Here is a 20,078-nt window from a genome sequence, read left to right on the forward strand (position 1 = left end):
AGTTGAAAATTTTAAAAATCAACATTATAAATAAAATTAAAGACCGTACAAAGGAAAAAATAATAAATTGGCAAAAAAAGGTATACAATTATGACGAAAAAGCATAATTTTATTGATAAAATTATGATAAATGGAGATTAAAACTAAATAAATATACCAAAAAAGGCAAATCAAAATGTGTAAATTTACAAAAAATACAACCGTCCGTTGAAAATAAAATCCAGAGTTGAAAATTTGAAAAATCAACATTATAAATAAAATTAAAGACACTAAAAAGGGAAAAATAAATTAATAGGCAAAAAAAGGCATACAATTGTGACGAAAAAGCATAATTTCATTGACAAAATATTTTTTCTTCAAACTAAATGTTTTTTTATTACCACAAAAAGAATTAGTACTGTATTACTCCCTCCGTCCCATATTACTTGCACTTTTACTTTTCGGCACGTCACAAACTCCTTACATTATTTATAGTTTAAGTTAGAATTAATGCATTTAATTATTATGTTAGATTAATTTAAGAGGTCCTTTATTAAGTGATGTCTCATTACACTTAAAATTTTAATTTAATTACACTAAAAAATCAATTTTAAATTTACGGCCTAAAATGAAAAGTGCGAGTAACATGAGACGGAGGGAGTATTATTTTATTGATACCTGAAATAACAAAGCATACAGATGGATTCTTATCTGTCATCCAGTATAAAATTAAAGAAAAAGAGGTGGTGGTACCTTCCGCATCAGAGTGTTGTAAATTGCCAGAATCGAACTACTATAAAGAGCCGAACACTATCAGAACTATCTCACAACTGAAAACGCTTCTTCACCTATTCTGTATACTCTCTCTTTCAGAATTCTTCTGCAATTGGAATTTTGTGATTGAACTCATTTGATTTTCTATTAAAGTAGATTGTGCCATTGTGGTGTTAAAAGAGTTTCAAGAGTTATACCTTTATTTATGGCCCGGGAAGCGCCTTGCTGCGCTGCCCGGGCCATATTTTTTTTTTCAAAAACTAGGGATGAAACGACGTCGTTTAGTCATTTCATTTTTCTCCTATTTAAATATTCTTTCCATTTATTTTCTTTTTCCTTTTTTTATATACTTTGAAAGCGGTGTTGCCTCAAACTTTTTTATTTCTTTAAAAGCATAAAGTCAAAAAACAACGTCATTTGTTCTTTTTCTTTTTTAAATGCACGACCAAAACGGCATCGTTTGTTCTTTTTTGAAATTTCTGCTATTTAGTTATATAATAAAAAATGACGACTCATTGTTCGTGCTTCCTTTTTATATCTTCTAAAGGTAGCCTTGCCTGAACTTTTTTTTTTAAAACGAAAGGCCAAAACGACGTCGTTTGCTATCTTTTATTATTTTTAAAAAGAAAGGAAAAACGATGTCATTTGTTCTTTTTAATTTTTTAAAAAATGTACGGGCAAAACGAAGTCGTTTGTTCTTTTTAATTTTTTTTATAAAATGTATGGCCAAAACGACGTCGTTTGTTCTTCTTCTTAATTTTTCTCCTTTTTTGTTATATAATCAAAATGGTGAGACTGTATTCATGCCTCCTAATTTAAAAACCTAAACCTAAAATGTCTCTATTTGCTCTTTCCATTTATTTTCTTTTTCCTTTTTATATCATCTAAAGGCGGTGATGCCTGAACCTTTCTTTAAATCATAAGGCCAAAATGACGTCGTTTGTTCTTTTCCATTTACTTATCCATTTGGTGCATATACTTAGCACATTAGTGTATATTAGTGCATGCAAAAACATTATAGATTTGGTGTAAATGATTCAAAATTTCTTATTTCAATAGGTTCTTAATTGAACAAATTTCCCTAGGCCTACTATATATGTAAAAATTATGTCTCCAAAGCAACAAATCTGATAATTTTCAAAGATTTTAGATTAAAGTAGCAAATGTTTCTATGTTAGTGCCTAGAAATATAATTGGGATTAGAATTATGGGTAAGTATATCATCATAACCCAACGATTTGAATTCTCTTGATGTTGCATCAAACCATCATGTATTGGTTATCTGATTATTCTATTATTTTTTGCAACAGTTGGAATCAAATCTCTCCTGTCGCGTAGTCTCTACAGATTGGACTAAGAGTGTTGATAATGCAGCCACGATGGGCTCATCATTTCACACAATGACGAAGTCCACAACGCGAGTACCCCGTTTGCCCGCAGATAGCCCGGGGAAACGCAAGTGCCCAAAGGACAAAATCGCCCGAACTCCAAAAGAGGAGCAAGGTGTGAGTTTGTCTTGGTGGAGAGGCGGAAAGTCTTCGCGCAAGCTCTTCAACTGGAAGGTCCTTCCTTGCGTTTTGGCTCGCAACGCAGCCCAAAGAGGTCTAGAGCTTGTTCTTTTTTATATCTTTGCTTCATTTTCTTTTATCATTAATAATGACTTCAGACCTGTGGTATAGCAGGTGGCTTTAAGAAGATTGATGGGGTTAGCTACCCAGACGGTGGAGACTACGCCAAGAGGACGAAAGGTCTCGCTTGGTCGGCCGCTGCTGAGGCATCCAAGACAGTGGAGCAGTTTGCCCTTCAGGCTCGTGTTTCTTATTTCTATACTATTATTTATCGATGATATGATACACGTCTTATACACTCTCGTCCGTCCCAAGGTATTAGAGACATTTATTTTTTGGTACAAGATTTAATTGAATTGATGTATTAAAGGTTAAAGTAGACATAATAAAGTAAGAAATAGAAAAAAAGTAAGTGAAAGAAAGAGAGAGTAAAATATTAGAGAGAGAAAAGCTTTTGTGAATAAGGAAATGACTCAACTACCTTGGTACAACCTGAAAGAAATTCAACTCAACTACCTTGGGACGAATGGAGTATACTAGTAATTAAAATCCAATAATTTTACATGCAATATTGAAAATAATTTGATTTAGCAAATTATATATGTATCTTCATCAATTAATAACTTAACATAAAATTCACTCCATGTTATTAATAAATTGCTATGTTTGTGGCGTGAACCAATATAACTCTCTCAACCAAACTTGTGCAGGTGAGGCTATTCGACGCCAACATCAAGTGGAACTCGGTAGGTGTCATCAACCTTCATCCTGAAGCCAAGAAAGATAGGCAAGGAAGGCGGTAAAATACTAGTAGATGCAGGTTCCTTGCTCGTGTATCCAAGAAGGCGAACTACTTGATGAGGATGAGGAGGAGAAGAATGAAGGGGTCTTCAAACAAGCGGGGAGGTTGCAAAGGCCGACGTGTGAACAAGACATTGAATAGGTTCTCATTAGGTATTTTGGACCATTTTTATTTTTATAAACGAGTCTAGTTTTACAAAATTTGATAAAATAGTCTTGCAATACATTGCACTATACTTATAAGTGACATGCACTTATTTGCATGCCTTTTTCATAGGAACCATGTTATGGAATCCTCTATATCAAGCTCAACCGCATAGCATCTCTTCACATGCCACAAAGCCTTGTGTGTAGCAGCCAGACATGAGTGACTGCTTAATACGACTCGCGTGATTTGGATCATTTCTTGTGGCAAGAAATGCATCATAATTCCAAGCACGACTCCGGTGACTTGGTTCCTTTCTTGCGGCAAGAAATGCATCAAAATCTAAGCACAACTCAGGCGACTTGGATCCTTTCTTGCACAAGAAATGCATCAAAATTCTAAGCACGACTCTGGTGACTTGGATTCTTTCTTACGGCAAGAAATGCTTCTGAATTCCAGTCTGAGTGTAAGCAAAGAACGAAGATGGAAAATGATCTCGCGGTGATGCAAGAGATGGTGAAGCAACCCCCGATAACCCAATAGTCCCAATAATCAAGCCACGCCTTTCATGATTCAGCAGAGATATGACCGATCCGTGTATCGCAAATTAACTACATTGGTACTATGTGTGTTTCTTTTGAACTTCTTTTTTTGGTACTTTACTTGTTGTATGTAATACTTGCTCTCTTTTTCCCAAATTACTTGAGTTGTATTCGATTTCGTGTTGTAATACATTACCTGAATCATTTTTCTTTTTTAGCAAAACATAAAATTATTAATAATTTTTATTTTATTATGTTTCATACGTTACTCTCCAAGTAAAAACAATTAATCATCGAAATGACAATCCAATGCCGATGCCTATATATTTCTATTTAAACCTAAAGCAAACAATACACAACCCATGTATTCTCCAAGTAAATTTTTTTTTTCCACATGCATACTTGGTTAATATATTGCGTATGTGCAAATTGTTTTATTACTATATCTATATGATTGGTTATTATCAAAATTGATTTTTCTCGCAAGAATTCTACATAAAGTATAACTCTAATACAACTTATATGGTACTCCTATTTTATACTACATCCAGCAGTGCATTTTAGTGCATATATTTAACCATTTAGTGCACATATTTTATTCATTCAGTGTATACTAGTACATATATCTGTTAAACTACTTTGTTGTCTTTCTCTTCATTTTGCTAAATGCTTCCAAAATAAGTGGAGAATAAGATATGCTCTTGTATATTTTTCAATTTATCATACTTTAGGGTTTAAGGTTTGTTTTTTTTTTGGTTTACCATAGTCCACAGGTGTACCGAACTCGCCTTAGGCGGAATCCTACTAATCCTATTCGACCAGGTTTGCTGATTAAGGTCGAAAGTCTCCCAGTGGGTGTCGGGGTTTGAACCGTGTTTGATAACATGTACATGTACTAGGCTCTCACACTATACCGTGATTATTTGCATAGCGGACTCGCATGAAGATGACTTCTGGTTTTTGTTGTACAACAAAGATAATAGGCTAGTTGTTATTGTAGTCATCCACTGTGTATGACATAATAGCAAGTGATATCAGGAGGAACATGAACTTTAACTCATGGAGTCGATACCAGAGAAGAATCAGGTAGTGGTCAGTTCTGAAATTCCCGAGGACATGGTAAACTCTAGCTAGAGATGACGGTTCTTAACTTTTTGGTGATTTTTTTTACTATTTAATTGTTGCTTTACTGAATTGATGGCTTGCATTCATAAAAAAGAATGATCTAAGAGAATATAACCACATATTGCCACCGTAAGTATAAATGTTTGTGTGGGACTGTGGGTGAGCCTCTCCTAGTACAAGAGGTCCACCAATTATTTGCTATTCCACTACGAAAATATCAGCTTTGAATATAATGTTGTTCAATAATGGGCTATCTAGTTATATAATCAACTTGTCACCCATAAATCAATAATTTGGCTCATTAACTCAAATTTCTAATTTGTCGAAAAATCACCAAGATTTATGTACCTGAAATTGGGCCTAAATTCAAAATATACGAGAAAACTGGGCCAACACTGATGGATGTTAATGCGACCACTTTTAGTAATGAAAAGTCTTATAGTATCACTAATTTCTTATTAACGATAAAAAATAACCGAGTTAAACATGATTATTATTTGCATAACACTAACATATGGAGTAATAAATAGTTTCAACCAAATTCGAACAATTCGTTCATTAAAACGTTATTTTTTAAATACTGGAATGAAATACTACAATTTGACTTGACATTGATTTCAATGTAGTTCTCAGAAATAGTTGTTTTGGTTGAAACCTTGAATATTAATCATAAATTCATGGAGAAAAAAATAGGACTAGTTGTTGTAGTTTATCGCTGGAGGTTTGAAGTCATAAAATATTGGTAAAAACTTTTGGAAAAATTATAAAAATAGCTCAAATTATAAAAAAAAATCCAAAAATTAGTCTGAAGTTTCACGAAACTCAGAATGTTTATATATATGTGGTTTTCTGAGACTATTGGGGTTTGATTGAACACAATTATATTTTCTACCCACGTATCAATTACTATTAGACTTGTCTAAAGAGGTCAAATATATACTCCATATTTTAGTATTTTAAAGTTAAGGCCAAATATACAATTTTGAACTTTCATTAACTTTTGCCATTTTTGTAGGAATACATTTTTAAGTTAGAGTAATTTTTTATAATTTCTATTAAATTTAAGGCTATTTTCATAAATGACAAAATCTTTGGGTGTTAAAATATAAAGTTACGGCTATTCTTACACATTTATTGCAAAATATGTTCAGATTGTGCATTTAATATTTTTTTTCCTTTCATCAATCAAAGAAGTCAAATTTGCTATTTTAAAAAAGTCTTCGAACTCAGGCATGAACTTACCATTCAGTTATGCTAAAAAATTTAAAGTAAAGAAAAAGATAAAATTTCACCAATAATTATAGGTGAAAAAAGCCAGGAAAACAACCCCAATTACAAATTTGATTCCCAACAAATACTTAAAATTTCAGTTACAACTCAAAAAAAAATACTTCCTCCGTCCGCAAATAGGAGTCTCGTTTTGCCATTTTAGTCCATCCGCGAATAGCAGTCCCGGTTCACTTTTACCATAGATGGTAATAGGGTCTCACCTTCCACTAACTCATTTCACTCACATTTCATTTAATACTGATATATATAAATGAGACCCCTATTCCACTAACTTTTTATCTTCCACTATTCTCAACATTTCTTAAAACTCGTGCCACCAAGAAATAAGACTCCTAATAGCGGACGGAGGGAGTACACAAAAGAGAGAAAAATAAATAAAAAGGAAACTATTTTTAAAATAAAAATTAAATAAAATTAAAAAAATTCTTTCAATATAAAAGTTGGATCTAACCCACGTATTTAAATTTGAATATATACTAAATGAAGAAATTAGCAGATACTCCCTCGTCTTACAATATGAGTCACATTTAGTGTGGGCACGCGTTTTAAGTAAAAATAGTGGGTTGGAAAAGTTAATGGAATATAAGGTCAACTAATTTATATTGGTTTTGTAATAGATTTTGAGTGAAGTGAGTTAATGGAATGTGAGACCTAGTTACCATTTACGGTAAAAGTGAAATGTGACTCTCATTATGAGATGGATCGAAACAACAAATTATGACTTTTATTATATGACGAAGGGAGTACTTTATTTTGAAAATCATAGGGATACTAGAATAAATGTCTTATAAAAATTTGTATTATCGCATATTTAGTCCCTTATTAACTAAACAAGCATAAATATAATAATAAAATCTTATGAAAAAAATAGTATCTATAAGCCCTAAGTGAATCTTAATTAAATGTTAAAATCTAAAGTTAAGACTATTCTTACATATTTGTTGCTAACTATGTTCAGATTGTGCATTTAATATATTTTTTTTCCTTTCATCAAAGAAGTCAAATTTGCTATTTTAGAAAGTCTTCGAACTCATGCATGAACTACAATTCAGTTATACTAAAAAATTTAAAGTAAAGAAAAAGACAAAATTTCACCAAGAATTATAGGTGAAAAAAGCCCGGAGAATAACCCCAATTACAAATTTGATTCCCAACAAATACTTAAAATTTCAGTTACAACTCAAAAAATTACAAAAAAGAGAGAGAAACAAACAAAAAGGAAACTATTTCAAAATAAAAATTAAATAAAATTTTAAAAAAAATTATTTCAATATAAAAATTGGATCCGACCCACGTATGTAAATTTAAATATATACTAAATGAAGAAAATTAGCAGCTACTCCCTCCGTTCCACAATAGGAGTCACATTTAGTGTGAGAACGAGTTTTAAAAAAATGTACTAATGAATAAGGGGTTGAAAAAGTTAGTACTCCCTCCGTCCCGGCTAAGATGACACATTGCTTAGCCGTCACGAGATTTTAGGAGTTATTAGTTAAAGTGTTTAATTGGAGAGAGAGAAGGTGGGTGTAAGTATTAAAGTAGAGAGATAAAGAAAGATGGGTATTTTAATAGGAGTGAGAAAAAGTGGTTGAGTGTATCAATTGGAGAGAGAAAGTTACCAAAAAAGAAAACAAAAAAGGAAATGTGTCATCTTAGTTGGGACAAACTAAAAAGGAAAACGTGTCATCTTAAGCGGGACAGAGGGAGTATAATATGAGGTCAACTCTTTTATATTGGTTTTATAATAGAAAATTATGAGTGAAATGAGAAAATGAAATATGAGACTTATTTACCATTTACGGTAAAAGTGTCTTATTGTGAGACTCACTGAAATGACTGAATGTGATTTTTATTATGGGATGAAAAGAGTACTTTAATTTGAAAATCATAGGGATACTAGGAAACAAATTAATGTTGTTCAACTATTAATTAACATAATAATTATAGAATAAATGTCTTATAAAAATTTGTATTAACACACATTTACTCCCTACTTAACTAAACAAGCATAAATATAATGATAAAATCTTATGAAAAAAATAATATCTATAAGCCCTTGTGAACCTTAATTAAATGTTAAAATCTAAACTTAAGGCTATTCTTACACATTTGTTGCTAACTATGTTGAGATTGTGCATTTAATATTTTTTTTCCTTTCATCAAAGAAGTCAAATGTGCTATTTTGAAAAAGTCTTCGAGCTCATGCATGAATTTACCATTCAGTTATGCTAAAAAAATTTAACGTAAGGAAAAAGACAAAATTTCACCAAGAATTATAGGAGAAAAAAGCCAGGAAAACAACCCCAATTACAAATTTAATTCCCAACAAATACTTAAAATTTCAGTTACAACTCAAAAGAATACAAAAAAGAGAGAAAAACAAACAAAAAAGGAACTATTTCAAAACAAATATTAAATAAAAAAAATTCATTCAATATAAAAATTGGATCCGACCCATGCATATATATTAAATGAAAAAATTAGCAACTACTCTCTACGTCCACAATAGGAGTCACATTTAGTGTGAGCACGGGTTTTAAGAAATGTAATGAATAAGGAGTTGAAAAGGTCAACTCTTTTATATGATTTTATAATAGAATTATGATTGAAGTGAGAAAATGAAATGGGAGACTTACTTACCATTCACGGTAAAAGTGAAATGTTACTCTTATTGTGAGACTCACTGAAATGACAAAATATGACTTTTATTATGGGACGGAGGGAGTACTTTATTTTGAAAAACATAGTGATACTAGGAAACAAATTAATGTTGTAAATATTTATAAACATAATAATAGAATAAATATCTTATAAAAATTTGTATTAATAACACACATTTATTCCCTAATTAACTAAACAAGCATAAATATAATGATAAAATCTTATGAAAAAAACAGTATCTATGAGCCATGTGAACCTTAATTAAATGTTAATTACATGTTATAACACATTTTTTAATCATAGTATTTTTATTAAATATATATATATATATATATATATATATATATATATTAACACTTTTAATTGAAAAATACCAATGTCAACTTTGAATATGCTAATAATTACAGGCACTCCAACTGTGAATTAACTACGTTCTTATCAATATGACGAATGGAGATAAAAATGAAATTAATATACCAAAAAAGGCCAATTTAAAAGGTATAAAATTAGGTGAAAAAAGCAAAGAAATACAACCGCCTAGAGTGGAAAATTTGAAAAACAACATTATATTATAAAAGAATTTAAATACCAAAAAAAAGGAAAAAAATAATAAATTGGCAAACAAAGCATACAAATGTGACGAAAAAGGAAAATTTGATTGATATAATATCTTTTTCTTCTAACTAAAATTTTTATTATTACCACAAAAAAGAAGTATTTTGAAATAACAAAGCATAGATGGATTCTTACCTGTCTCACAATTTAAAATTAAAGAAAAAGATGTGGTGGTACCTTGATGTTGTAAATTGCCATATTCGAACTCCTATAAATAGCCGCATACTATCATCACTATCTCATCATTCAAAACGCTTCTTTCTTCACCTCTTTAGTACTCTCACTCAAAATTCTTCTGCAATTCGAATTTAGTGATTGAACTCATTTGATTTTCAATTACATTTGATTGTGTTGTTTTGAGTTTGATCACCAATAATTAAATTCATTTATTGAGCAAAAAATGGAGTACATCGGACTCAAGGTGGTGAGGAAGGATTTCGGAGGCCGCGCCGCTTGCTTCGGCACCGTGGTGGCTTTTTCCACCACCACCGGTGTATTCAGAGTCGCCTTCGACGGCGGCGACGTATCCGAGGAGATGCAGCTTACGGAGCTCTATCCGCTCTTCCTCACGCCGCCGCCGCCGCCCGGTTTTAGCCCCATGCCGCGGGGGGAGAGGAGCAGCGTCGGAATCGGAGCAGATCTAGAAAATCGCCGGAATTTCGATCTGAATGTTTCCGGAGACATCGATTTGAACGTCGACGTCGGTGTTGGATTGCATGGTCTGGACTTGAACGAAGGAGTGAACTACATTCTCAACGGAGAAACCCATTCCACACCAAAATCCAGAGAAATCGATCTGAATCTGGATTTAAACGAAGCGGCGGAGGAATCCAGCGCCACCGCCGCGAAGATCGACTTGAACGAGCCGGCGTCGGCTATGGAGATCGACGACGCAGCCGAGGACGATGACGACGACTGTGCAATCATACCGGCTCCATCACACCACGTCGGAGGCGGCAGCAGAAGATGGAGGAGGAATTACCGAACAAATCCAGATGCGGAATCGAGGAGACTCACTGCCATTCCCTCTTTTCCTGCTAGGGATTATCAATTGTATGAGGCGAACACTCGTCTCGTGCAATTCCAAGCATCGGCTCCTCCTCCTCCTCCCAAGGCGTATCTTCCGGAATCTTCCACCAGTTTGGATATTGGCGGAGCATCTATGGTGGATTTCCTCTCGGTGTACGCATTTGTGAGATACTTCAGTGTCACGCTGCTCGTGAGTCCGTTCCAGATCAGTGACTTTGCCGCTGCTCTGATGAGCAATGACTCAACGCCGCTGTTTGACGCTGTCCATCTGGCGCTCATGGCCGCGCTCAGATCACATCTCACATCCCTCGCTGGTGGAGAATTCGCGTCCGCATCTGTGTGCCTAAGGTATTATTTCTCATAGTCACTAGAGAAGTTGCATCACATCACATTATTTTTAGTATTAAACAAATTAAATTACTCCATGATACACCAAAATTTCAAATTTCATCTGATTTGGCTAATTGGGTCGGATTCCAGCCAAATTTGCCTTCTTGTTAAAAAAACGACGATGTTTTGGTAAATAACATTGGTCAATGGTAAGTTCTGTCGACCGATTTGGCTTTTATAAAAGTCTAATTAATTTAATCAATATGTTTTTATTTAATTCTTTATTTTTTTTTAAAAATATATATATAATTTATTTTTATTAAGATGATTTATTCTTTTGATGATTCTAATAATCGACCTATTACTAACAATTTTTTATCATGATGTTAAGGCTCTAAACTATTGCTAACAATATTTTATATACTAATTTTCTAATACATTTGACAATGCAGGTCACTAAACTGGGATTTGCTGGACTTGATAACGTGGCCGGTATTCCTTATCGAGTACCTCCTCTTCCACAGTCCAAAGCATATCCCTGGTTTGGATCGCAGCGAGTTCGAGCTCTTCCAGAGCGAGTACTACGCAATGCCGGCCTCAGCAAAGGTCGCCATCCTGCGCCATCTCTGCGACGACGTCCTTGAATCAAAGGCTTTCAAGGCCGAGGCCGACAAGAGGGCGCACATGGCGGAGACACAGAGCTGGAACTCTCGCTACTTCAGCTGGAAAGGAAAGAAGAATAAGAGGAGAAGTAGCAGAGGAGATGGTGATGATCTAGCAGGGGAGTTTCTCAACGACTTCGTAGCGGATGGGAATGGCGACGAGTGCTATCTGTGTAAAACAGATGGTAACTTGATCTGCTGCGACGGCTGCCCTGCTGCCTTCCATGCTAGATGCGTTGGGGTCGTCACCAGCCAATTGCCTGATGGCGATTGGATTTGCCCTGAGTGCACCATTGAGAGGGATGCGTCTTACCAGCTGAGTAAGACAATCCGTGGAATGGAGCTGCTCGGGGTTGATGCTTATGCCCGGCACTACTACGACTGCTGCGGCTACTTGTTCGTGTAAGTTGTCACTACAACAAATTCGTATATATACTCTAACTTTCAGTGTTTTTCATAACATATGGTCCGGACTTACATTTTTCTTTTGGAAAACCATAATTATTTGTTTAGGGTTTATTTGATAACATGTAGCTCACACTCTACCGCGATTATTTGCAGGGTGGACTCGCGTGAAGACAACTACTGGTTTTCGTTGTACAACCAAGACGATATGCCAGCTGTTGTTGCAGCGCTAGAGGCATCATCCAGGGTGTATGACGTAATAGCAAGTGCTATCCGGAGGAACTGGAACTTAACTCTTGGAGTCAGTTCTGAAGTTCCCGAGGACATGGGTAACCCTAGAGGTGAAGGTGCTGGTGCATCAACCAGCTCCTCGGAAGTGGCAAACTACGCCAATCTCTATGGGTTTGCCCGTATGTCATACAAGTTCTCCAAGGAGTTGGCCTCAAAATGGTCCGAAGAAGAGCAAGCCACGAAATCAGCAGGAGAGATCATTGGGAGGCAGATGAGGGTGATCTCCAACAAGTATGCTGCATTTTCGTGGCCGAATCTTAGAGACTTGGGTCTGGCCACCACCAGGGGAGAGAACTGCGGATGGTGCATCTGCTGCAAAGTTCCCCGATTGGAAAAAGATTGCTTGTTCATTGCCAATGATAGTGTTCAAGCATCTGACAATTTCACGAGCCATGCTTTGGGTATCGTGCCAGGGTCGGATAGTAGGAAGCTCCATCTAGTTGATGTCATATGCCATCTTATCTGGATCGAGGATCGCCTCCGTAGCCTTCTATCCGGCCCCTGGTTGGATCAAAGCTACTCCGGCCGTTGGCGGAACAATGCAGTTGAGGCTGCCCATATCGGAAACCTAAAGCATTTACTCCTTGAGGTTGGTCTAGTTTCTTTACTGTGTATTCATCAATTTTCATGTATTTTAGTATTTATAATAGGCAAATTGTATTAAAGTAGATTGTGGTGTTAAAAGAGTTTCTAGAGTTGTACCTTTATTTATGGCCCGGGAAGCGCCTTGCTGCGCTGCCCGGGCCATAATTTTTTTTCAAAAACTAGGGATGAAACGACGTCGTTTGGTCCTTTCATTTTTCTCCTATTTAAATATTCTTTCCATTTATTTTCTTTTTCCTTTTTTTATATACTTTGAAAGCGGTGTTGCCTCAACCTTTTTTATTTCTTTAAAAGCATAAAGTCAAAAAACAACGTCATTTGTTCTTTTTCTTTTTTAAATGCACGACCAAAACGGCGTCGTTTGTTCTTTTTTGAAATTACTGCTATTTAGTTATATAATCAAAAATGACGACTCATTGTTCGTGCTTCCTTTTTATATCTTCTAAAGGTAGCCTTGCCTGAACTTTTTTTTTAAAACGAAAGGCCAAAACGACGTCGTTTGCTATCTTTTATTATTTTTAAAACGAAAGGAAAAACGATGCCATTTGTTCTTTTTAATTTTTTTTAAAATGTACGGGCAAAACGACGTCGTTTGTTCTTTTTAATTTTTTTTATAAAATGTATGGCCTAAACGACGTCGTTTGTTCTTCTTCTTAATTTTTCTCCTTTTTTGTTATATAATCAAAATGGTGAGACTGTATTCATGCCTCCTAATATAAAAACCTAAACATGAAATGTCTCTATTTGCTCTTTCCATTTATTTTCTTTTTCCTTTTTATATCATCTAAAGGCGGTGGTGCCTGAACCTTTCTTTAAATCATAGGGCCAAAATGACGCCGTTTGTTCTTTTCCATTTACTTATCCATTTGGTTCATATACTTCGCACATTAGTGTATATTAGTGCATGCAAAAACATTATAGATTTGGTGTAAATGATTCAAAATTTCTTATTTCAATAGGTTCTTAATTGAACAAATCTCCCTAGGCCTATATATGTAAAAAATTATGTCCCCAAAGCAACAAATCTGATAATTTTCAAAGATTTTAGATTAAAGTAGCAAATGTTTCTATGTCAGTGCCTAGAAATATAATTGGGATTAGAATTATAGGTAAGTATATCATCATAACCCAACGATTTGAATTCTCTTGATGTTGCATCAAACCATCATGTATTGGTTATCTAATTATTCTATTATTTTTTGCAACAGTTGGAAACAAATCTCCCCTGTCGCGTAGTCTCTGCAGATTGGACTAAGAGTGTTGATAATGCAGCCACGATGGGCTCATCATTTCACACAATGACGAAGTCCACAACGCGAGTACCCCGTTTGCCCGCAGATAGCCCGGGGAAAACGCAAGTGCCCAAAGGACAAAATCGCCCGAACTCCAAAAGAGGAGCAAGGTGTGAGTTTGTCTTGGTGGAGAGGCGGAAAGTCTTCGCGCAAGCTCTTCAACTGGAAGGTCCTTCCTTGCGTTTTGGCTCGCAACGCAGCCCAAAGAGGTCTAGAGCTTGTTCTTTTTTATATCTTTGCTTCATTTTCTTTTATCATTAATAATGACTTCAGACCTGTGGTATAGCAGGTGGCTTTAAGAAGATTGATGGGGTTAGCTACCCAGACGGTGGAGACTACGCCAAGAGGACGAAAGGTCTCGCTTGGTCGGCCGCTGTGGAGGCATCCAAGACAGTGGAGCAGTTTGCCCTTCAGGCTTGTGTTTCTTATTTCTATACTATTATTTATCGATGATATGATACACGTCTTATACACTCTCCGTCTGTCCCAAGGTACTAGAGACATTTATTTTTTGGTACGAGATTTAATTGAATTGATGTATTAAAGGTTAAAGTAGAGATAATAAAGTAAGAAATAGAAAAAAGTAATTGAAAGAAAGAGAGTAAAATATTAGAGAGAGAAAAGCTTTTGTGAATAAGGAAATGACTCAACTACCTTGGGACGAATGGAGTATACTAGTAATTAAAATCCAATAATTTTACATGCAATATTGAAAATAATTTGATTTAGCAAATTATATATGTATCTTCGTCAATTAATAACTTAACATAAAATTCACTCCATGTTATTAATAAATTGCTATGTTTGTGGCGTGAACCAATATAACTCTCTCAACCAAACTTGTGCAGGTGAGGCTATTCGACGCCAACATCAAGTGGAACTCGGTAGGTGTCATCAACCTTCATCCTGAAGCCAAGAAAGATAGGCAAGGAAGGCGGTAAAATACTAGTAGATGCAGGTTCCTTGATCGTGTATCCAATAAGGCGAACTACTTGATGAGGATGAGGAGGAGGAGAATGAAGGGGTCTTCAAACAAGCGGGGAGGTTGCAAAGGCCGATGTGTGAACAAGACATTGAATAGGTTCTCATTAGGTATTTTGGACCATTTTTATTTTTATAAACGAGTCTAGTTTTACAAAATTTGATAAAATAGTCTTGCAATACATTGCACTATACTTATAAGTGACATGCACTTATTTGCATGCCTTTTTCATAGGAACCATGTTATGGAATCCTCTATATCAAGCTCAACCGCATAGCATCTCTTCACATGCCACAAAGCCTTGTGTGTAGCAGCCAGACATGAGTGACTGCTTAATACGACTCGCGTGATTTGGATCATTTCTTGCGGCAAGAAATGCATCATAATTCCAAGCACGACTCCGGTGACTTGGTTCCTTTCTTGCGGCAAGAAATGCATCAAAATCTAAGCACAACTCAGGCGACTTGGATCCTTTCTTGCACAAGAAATGCATCAAAATTCTAAGCACGACTCTGGCGACTTGGATTCTTTCTTACGGCAAGAAATGCTTCAGAACTCCAGTCTGAGTGTAAGCAAAGAACGAAGATGGAAAATGATCTCGCGGTGACGCAAGAGATGGTGAAGCAATCCCCGATAACCCAATAGTCCCAATAATCAAGCCACGCCTTTCATGATTCAGCAGAGATATGACCGATCCGTGTATCGCAAATTAACTACATTGGTACTATGTGTGTTTCTTTTGAACTTCTTTTTTTGGTACTTTACTTGTTGTATGTAATACTTGCTCTCTTTTTCCCAAATTACTTGAGTTGTATTCGATTTCGTGTTGTAATACATTACCTGAATCATTTTTCTTTTTTAGCAAAACATAAAATTATTAATAATTTTTATTTTATTATGTTTCATACGTTACTCTCCAAGTAAAAACAATTAATCATCGAAATGACAATCCAATGCCCATGCCTATATATTTCTATTTAAACCTAAAGCAAACAATACACAACCCATGTATTCTCCAAGTAATTTTTTTTTTCCACATGCATACTTGGTTAATATATTGCATATGTGCAAATTGTTTTATTACTATATCTATATGATTGGTTATTATCAAAATTGATTTTTCTCGCAAGAATTCTACATAAAGTATAACTCTAATACAACTTATATGGTACTCCTATTTTATACTACATCCAGCAGTGCATTTTAGTGCATATATTTATCCATTTAGTGCACATATTTTATTCATTCAGTGTATACTAGTACATATATCTGTTAAACTACTTTGTTGTCTTTCTCTTCATTTTGCTAAATGCTTCCAAAATAAGTGGAGAATAAGATATGCTCTTGTATATTTTTCAATTTATCATACTTTAGGGTTTAAGGTTTGTTTTTTTTTTTGGTTTACCATAGTCCACAGGTGTACCGAACTCGCCTTAGGCGGAATCCTACTAATCCTACTCGACCAGGTTTGCTGATTAAGGTCGAAAGTCTCCCAGTGGGTGTCGGGGTTTGAACCGTGTTTGATAACATGTACATGTACTAGGCTCTCACACTATACCGTGATTATTTGCATAGCGGACTCGCATGAAGATGACTTCTGGTTTTTGTTGTACAACAAAGATAATAGGCTAGTTGTTATTGTAGTCATCCACTGTGTATGACATAATAGCAAGTGATATCAGGAGGAACATGAACTTTAACTCATGGAGTCGATACCAGAGAAGAATCAGGTAGTGGTCAGTTCTGAAATTCCCGAGGACATGGTAAACTCTAGCTAGAGATGACGGTTCTTAACTTTTTGGTGATTTTTTTTACTATTTAATTGTTGCTTTACTGAACTGATGGCTTGCATTCATAAAAAAGAATGATCTAAGAGAATATAACCACATATTGCCACCGTAAGTATAAATGTTTGTGTGGGACTGTGGGTGAGCCTCTCCTAGTACAAGAGGTCCACCAATTATTTGCTATTCCACTACGAAAATATCAGCTTTGAATATAATGTTGTTCAATAATGGGCTATCTAGTTATATAATCAACTTGTCACCCATAAATCAATAATTTGGCTCATTAACTCAAATTTCTAATTTGTCGAAAAATCACCAAGATTTATGTACCTGAAATTGGGCCTAAATTCAAAATATACGAGAAAACTGGGCCAACACTGATGGATGTTAATGCGACCACTTTTAGTAATGAAAAGTCTTATAGTATCACTAATTTCTTATTAACGATAAAAAATAACCGAGTTAAACATGATTATTATTTGCATAACACTAACATATGGAGTAATAAATAGTTTCAACCAAATTCGAACAATTCGTTCATTAAAACGTTATTTTTTAAATACTGGAATGAAATACTACAATTTGACTTGACATTGATTTCAATGTAGTTCTCAGAAATAGTTGTTTTGGTTGAAACCTTGAATATTAATCATAAATTCATGAAGAAAAAAATAGGACTAGTTGTTGTAGTTTATCGCTGGAGGTTTGAAGTCATAAAATATTGGTAAAAACTTTTGGAAAAATTATAAAAATAGCTCAAATTATAAAAAAAAAATCCAAAAATTAGTCTGAAGTTTCACGAAACTCAGAATGTTTATATATATATATGGTTTTCTGAGACTATTGGGGTTTGATTGAACACAATTATATTTTCTACCCACTTATCAATTACTATTAGACTTGTCGAAAGAGGTCAAATATATACTCCATATTTTAGTATTTTAAAGTTAAGGCCAAATATACAATTTTGAACTTTCATTAACTTTTGCCATTTTTGTAGGAATACATTTTTAAGTTAGAGTCATTTTTTATAATTTCTATTAAATTTAAGGCTATTTTCATAAATGACAAAATCTTTGGGTGTTAAAATATAAAGTTACGGCTATTCTTACACATTTATTGCTAAATATGTTCAGATTGTGCATTTAATATTTTTTTTTCCTTTCATCAAAGAAGTCAAATTTGCTATTTTAAAAAAGTCTTCGAACTCAGGCATGAACTTACCATTCAGTTATGCTAAAAAATTTAAGGTAAAGAAAAAGACAAAATTTCACCAATAATTATAGGTGAAAAAAGCCAGGAAAACAACCCCAATTACAAATTTGATTCCCAACAAATACTTAAAATTTCAGTTACAACTCAAAAAAAATACTTCCTCCGTCCGCAAATAGGAGTCTCGTTTTGCCATTTTAGTCCATCCGCGAATAGGAGTCCCGGTTCACTTTTCCCATAGATGGTAATAGGGTCTCACCTTCCACTAACTCATTTCGCTCACATTTCATTTAATACTGATATATATAAATGAGACCCCTATTCCACTAACTTTTTTCCTTCCACTATTCTCAACATTTCTTAAAACTCGTGCCACCAAGAATAAGACTCCTAATAGCGGACGGAGGGAGTACAAAAAAGAGAGAAAATAAATAAAAAGGAAACTATTTTTAAAATAAAAATTAAATAAAATTAAAAAAATTCTTTCAATATAAAAGTTGGATCTAACCCACGTATTTAAATTTAAATATATACTAAATGAAGAAATTAGCAGATACTCCCTCGTCTTACAATATGAGTCACATTTAGTGTGGGCACGCGTTTTAAGTAAAAATAGTGGGTTGGAAAAGTTAATGGAATATAAGGTCAACTAATTTATATTGGTTTTATAATAGATTTTGAGTGAAGTGAGTTAATGGAATGTGAGACCTAGTTACCATTTACGGTAAAAGTGAAATGTGACTCTCATTATGAGATGGATCGAAACAACAAATTATGACTTTTATTATATGACGAAGGGAGTACTTTATTTTGAAAATCATAGGGATACTAGAATAAATGTCTTATAAAAATTTGTATTATCGCATATTTAGTCCCTTATTAACTAAACAAGCATAAATATAATAATAAAATCTTATGCAAAAAATAGTATCTATAAGCCCTAAGTGAATCTTAATTAAATGTTAAAATCTAAAGTTAAGGCTATTCTTACATATTTGTTGCTAACTATGTTCAGATTGTGCATTTAATATATTTTTTTTCCTTTCATCAAAGAAGTCAAATTTGCTATTTTAGAAAGTCTTCGAACTCATGCATGAACTTACAATTCAGTTATACTAAAAAATTTAAAGTAAAGAAAAAGACAAAATTTCACCAAGAATTATAGGTGAAAAAAGCCAGGAGAATAACCCCAATTATAAATTTGATTCCCAACAAATACTTAAAATTTCAGTTACAACTCAAAAAATTACAAAAAAGAGAGAGAAACAAACAAAAAGGAAACTATTTCAAAATAAAAATTAAATAAAATTAAAAAAAAAATTTATTTCAATATAAAAATTGGATCCGACCCACGTATGTAAATTTAAATATATACTAAGTGAAGAAAATTAGCAGCTACTCCCTTCGTTCCACAATAGGAGTCACATTTAGTGTGAGAACGAGTTTTAAAAAAATGTACTAATGAATAAGGGGTTGAAAAAGTTAGTACTCCCTCCGTCCCGGCTAAGATGACACATTGCTTAGCCGGCACGAGATTTTAGGAGTTATTAGTTAAAGTGTTTAATTGGAGAGAGAGAAGGTGGGTGTAAGTATTAAAGTAGAGAGATAAAGAAAGATGGGTATTTTAATAGGAGTGAGAAAAAGTGGTTGAGTGTATCAATTGGAGAGAGAAAGTTACCAAAAAAGAAAACAAAAAAGGAAATGTGTCATCTTAGTTGGGACAAACTAAAAAGGAAAACGTGTCATCTTAAGCGGGACAGAGGGAGTATAATATGAGGTCAACTCTTTTATATTGGTTTTATAATAGAAAATTATGAGTGAAATGAGAAAATGAAATATGAGACTTATTTACCATTTACGGTAAAAGTGTCTTATTGTGAGACTCACTGAAATGACTGAATGTGATTTTTATTATGGGATGAAAAGAGTACTTTAATTTGAAAATCATAGGGATACTAGGAAACAAATTAATGTTGTTCAACTAT

At 34.1% G+C, this 20,078-nt stretch overlaps 1 protein-coding gene across 1 annotated transcript; it reads left to right on the forward strand.

Moving 5' to 3' along the window:
• Positions 1 to 9,867: 9,867 nt before the first annotated feature.
• Positions 9,868 to 12,933, forward strand: LOC148930027 (DDT domain-containing protein PTM-like). The gene is made up of 3 exons (XM_089066258.1): positions 9,868 to 10,877; positions 11,312 to 11,923; positions 12,083 to 12,933. Exons 1-3 carry the CDS (start codon positions 9,901 to 9,903, stop codon positions 12,879 to 12,881), a joined length of 2,388 nt encoding a protein of 795 aa, XP_088922384.1. The 5' UTR covers positions 9,868 to 9,900; the 3' UTR covers positions 12,882 to 12,933.
• The last annotated feature ends 7,145 nt before the right edge of the window (positions 12,934 to 20,078 follow it).

The sequence above is a fragment of the Salvia hispanica genome, chromosome 3, assembly GCF_029641045.1.
Source record: "Salvia hispanica isolate PSC_SH4W2 chromosome 3, Shi_PSC_v1, whole genome shotgun sequence".
Taxonomy (NCBI): Eukaryota; Viridiplantae; Streptophyta; class Magnoliopsida; order Lamiales; family Lamiaceae; genus Salvia; species Salvia hispanica.

Coding starts and splice junctions, on each gene's coding strand:
- LOC148930027 (XM_089066258.1), top strand. CDS start 9,901: ATGGAGTACATCGGACTCAAGGTGGTGAGGAAGGATTTCGGAGGCCGC. Junction 10,878..11,311: donor TCCGCATCTGTGTGCCTAAG/GTATTATTTCTC, acceptor TTGACAATGCAG/GTCACTAAACTGGGATTTGC. Junction 11,924..12,082: donor TGCTGCGGCTACTTGTTCGT/GTAAGTTGTCAC, acceptor GATTATTTGCAG/GGTGGACTCGCGTGAAGACA.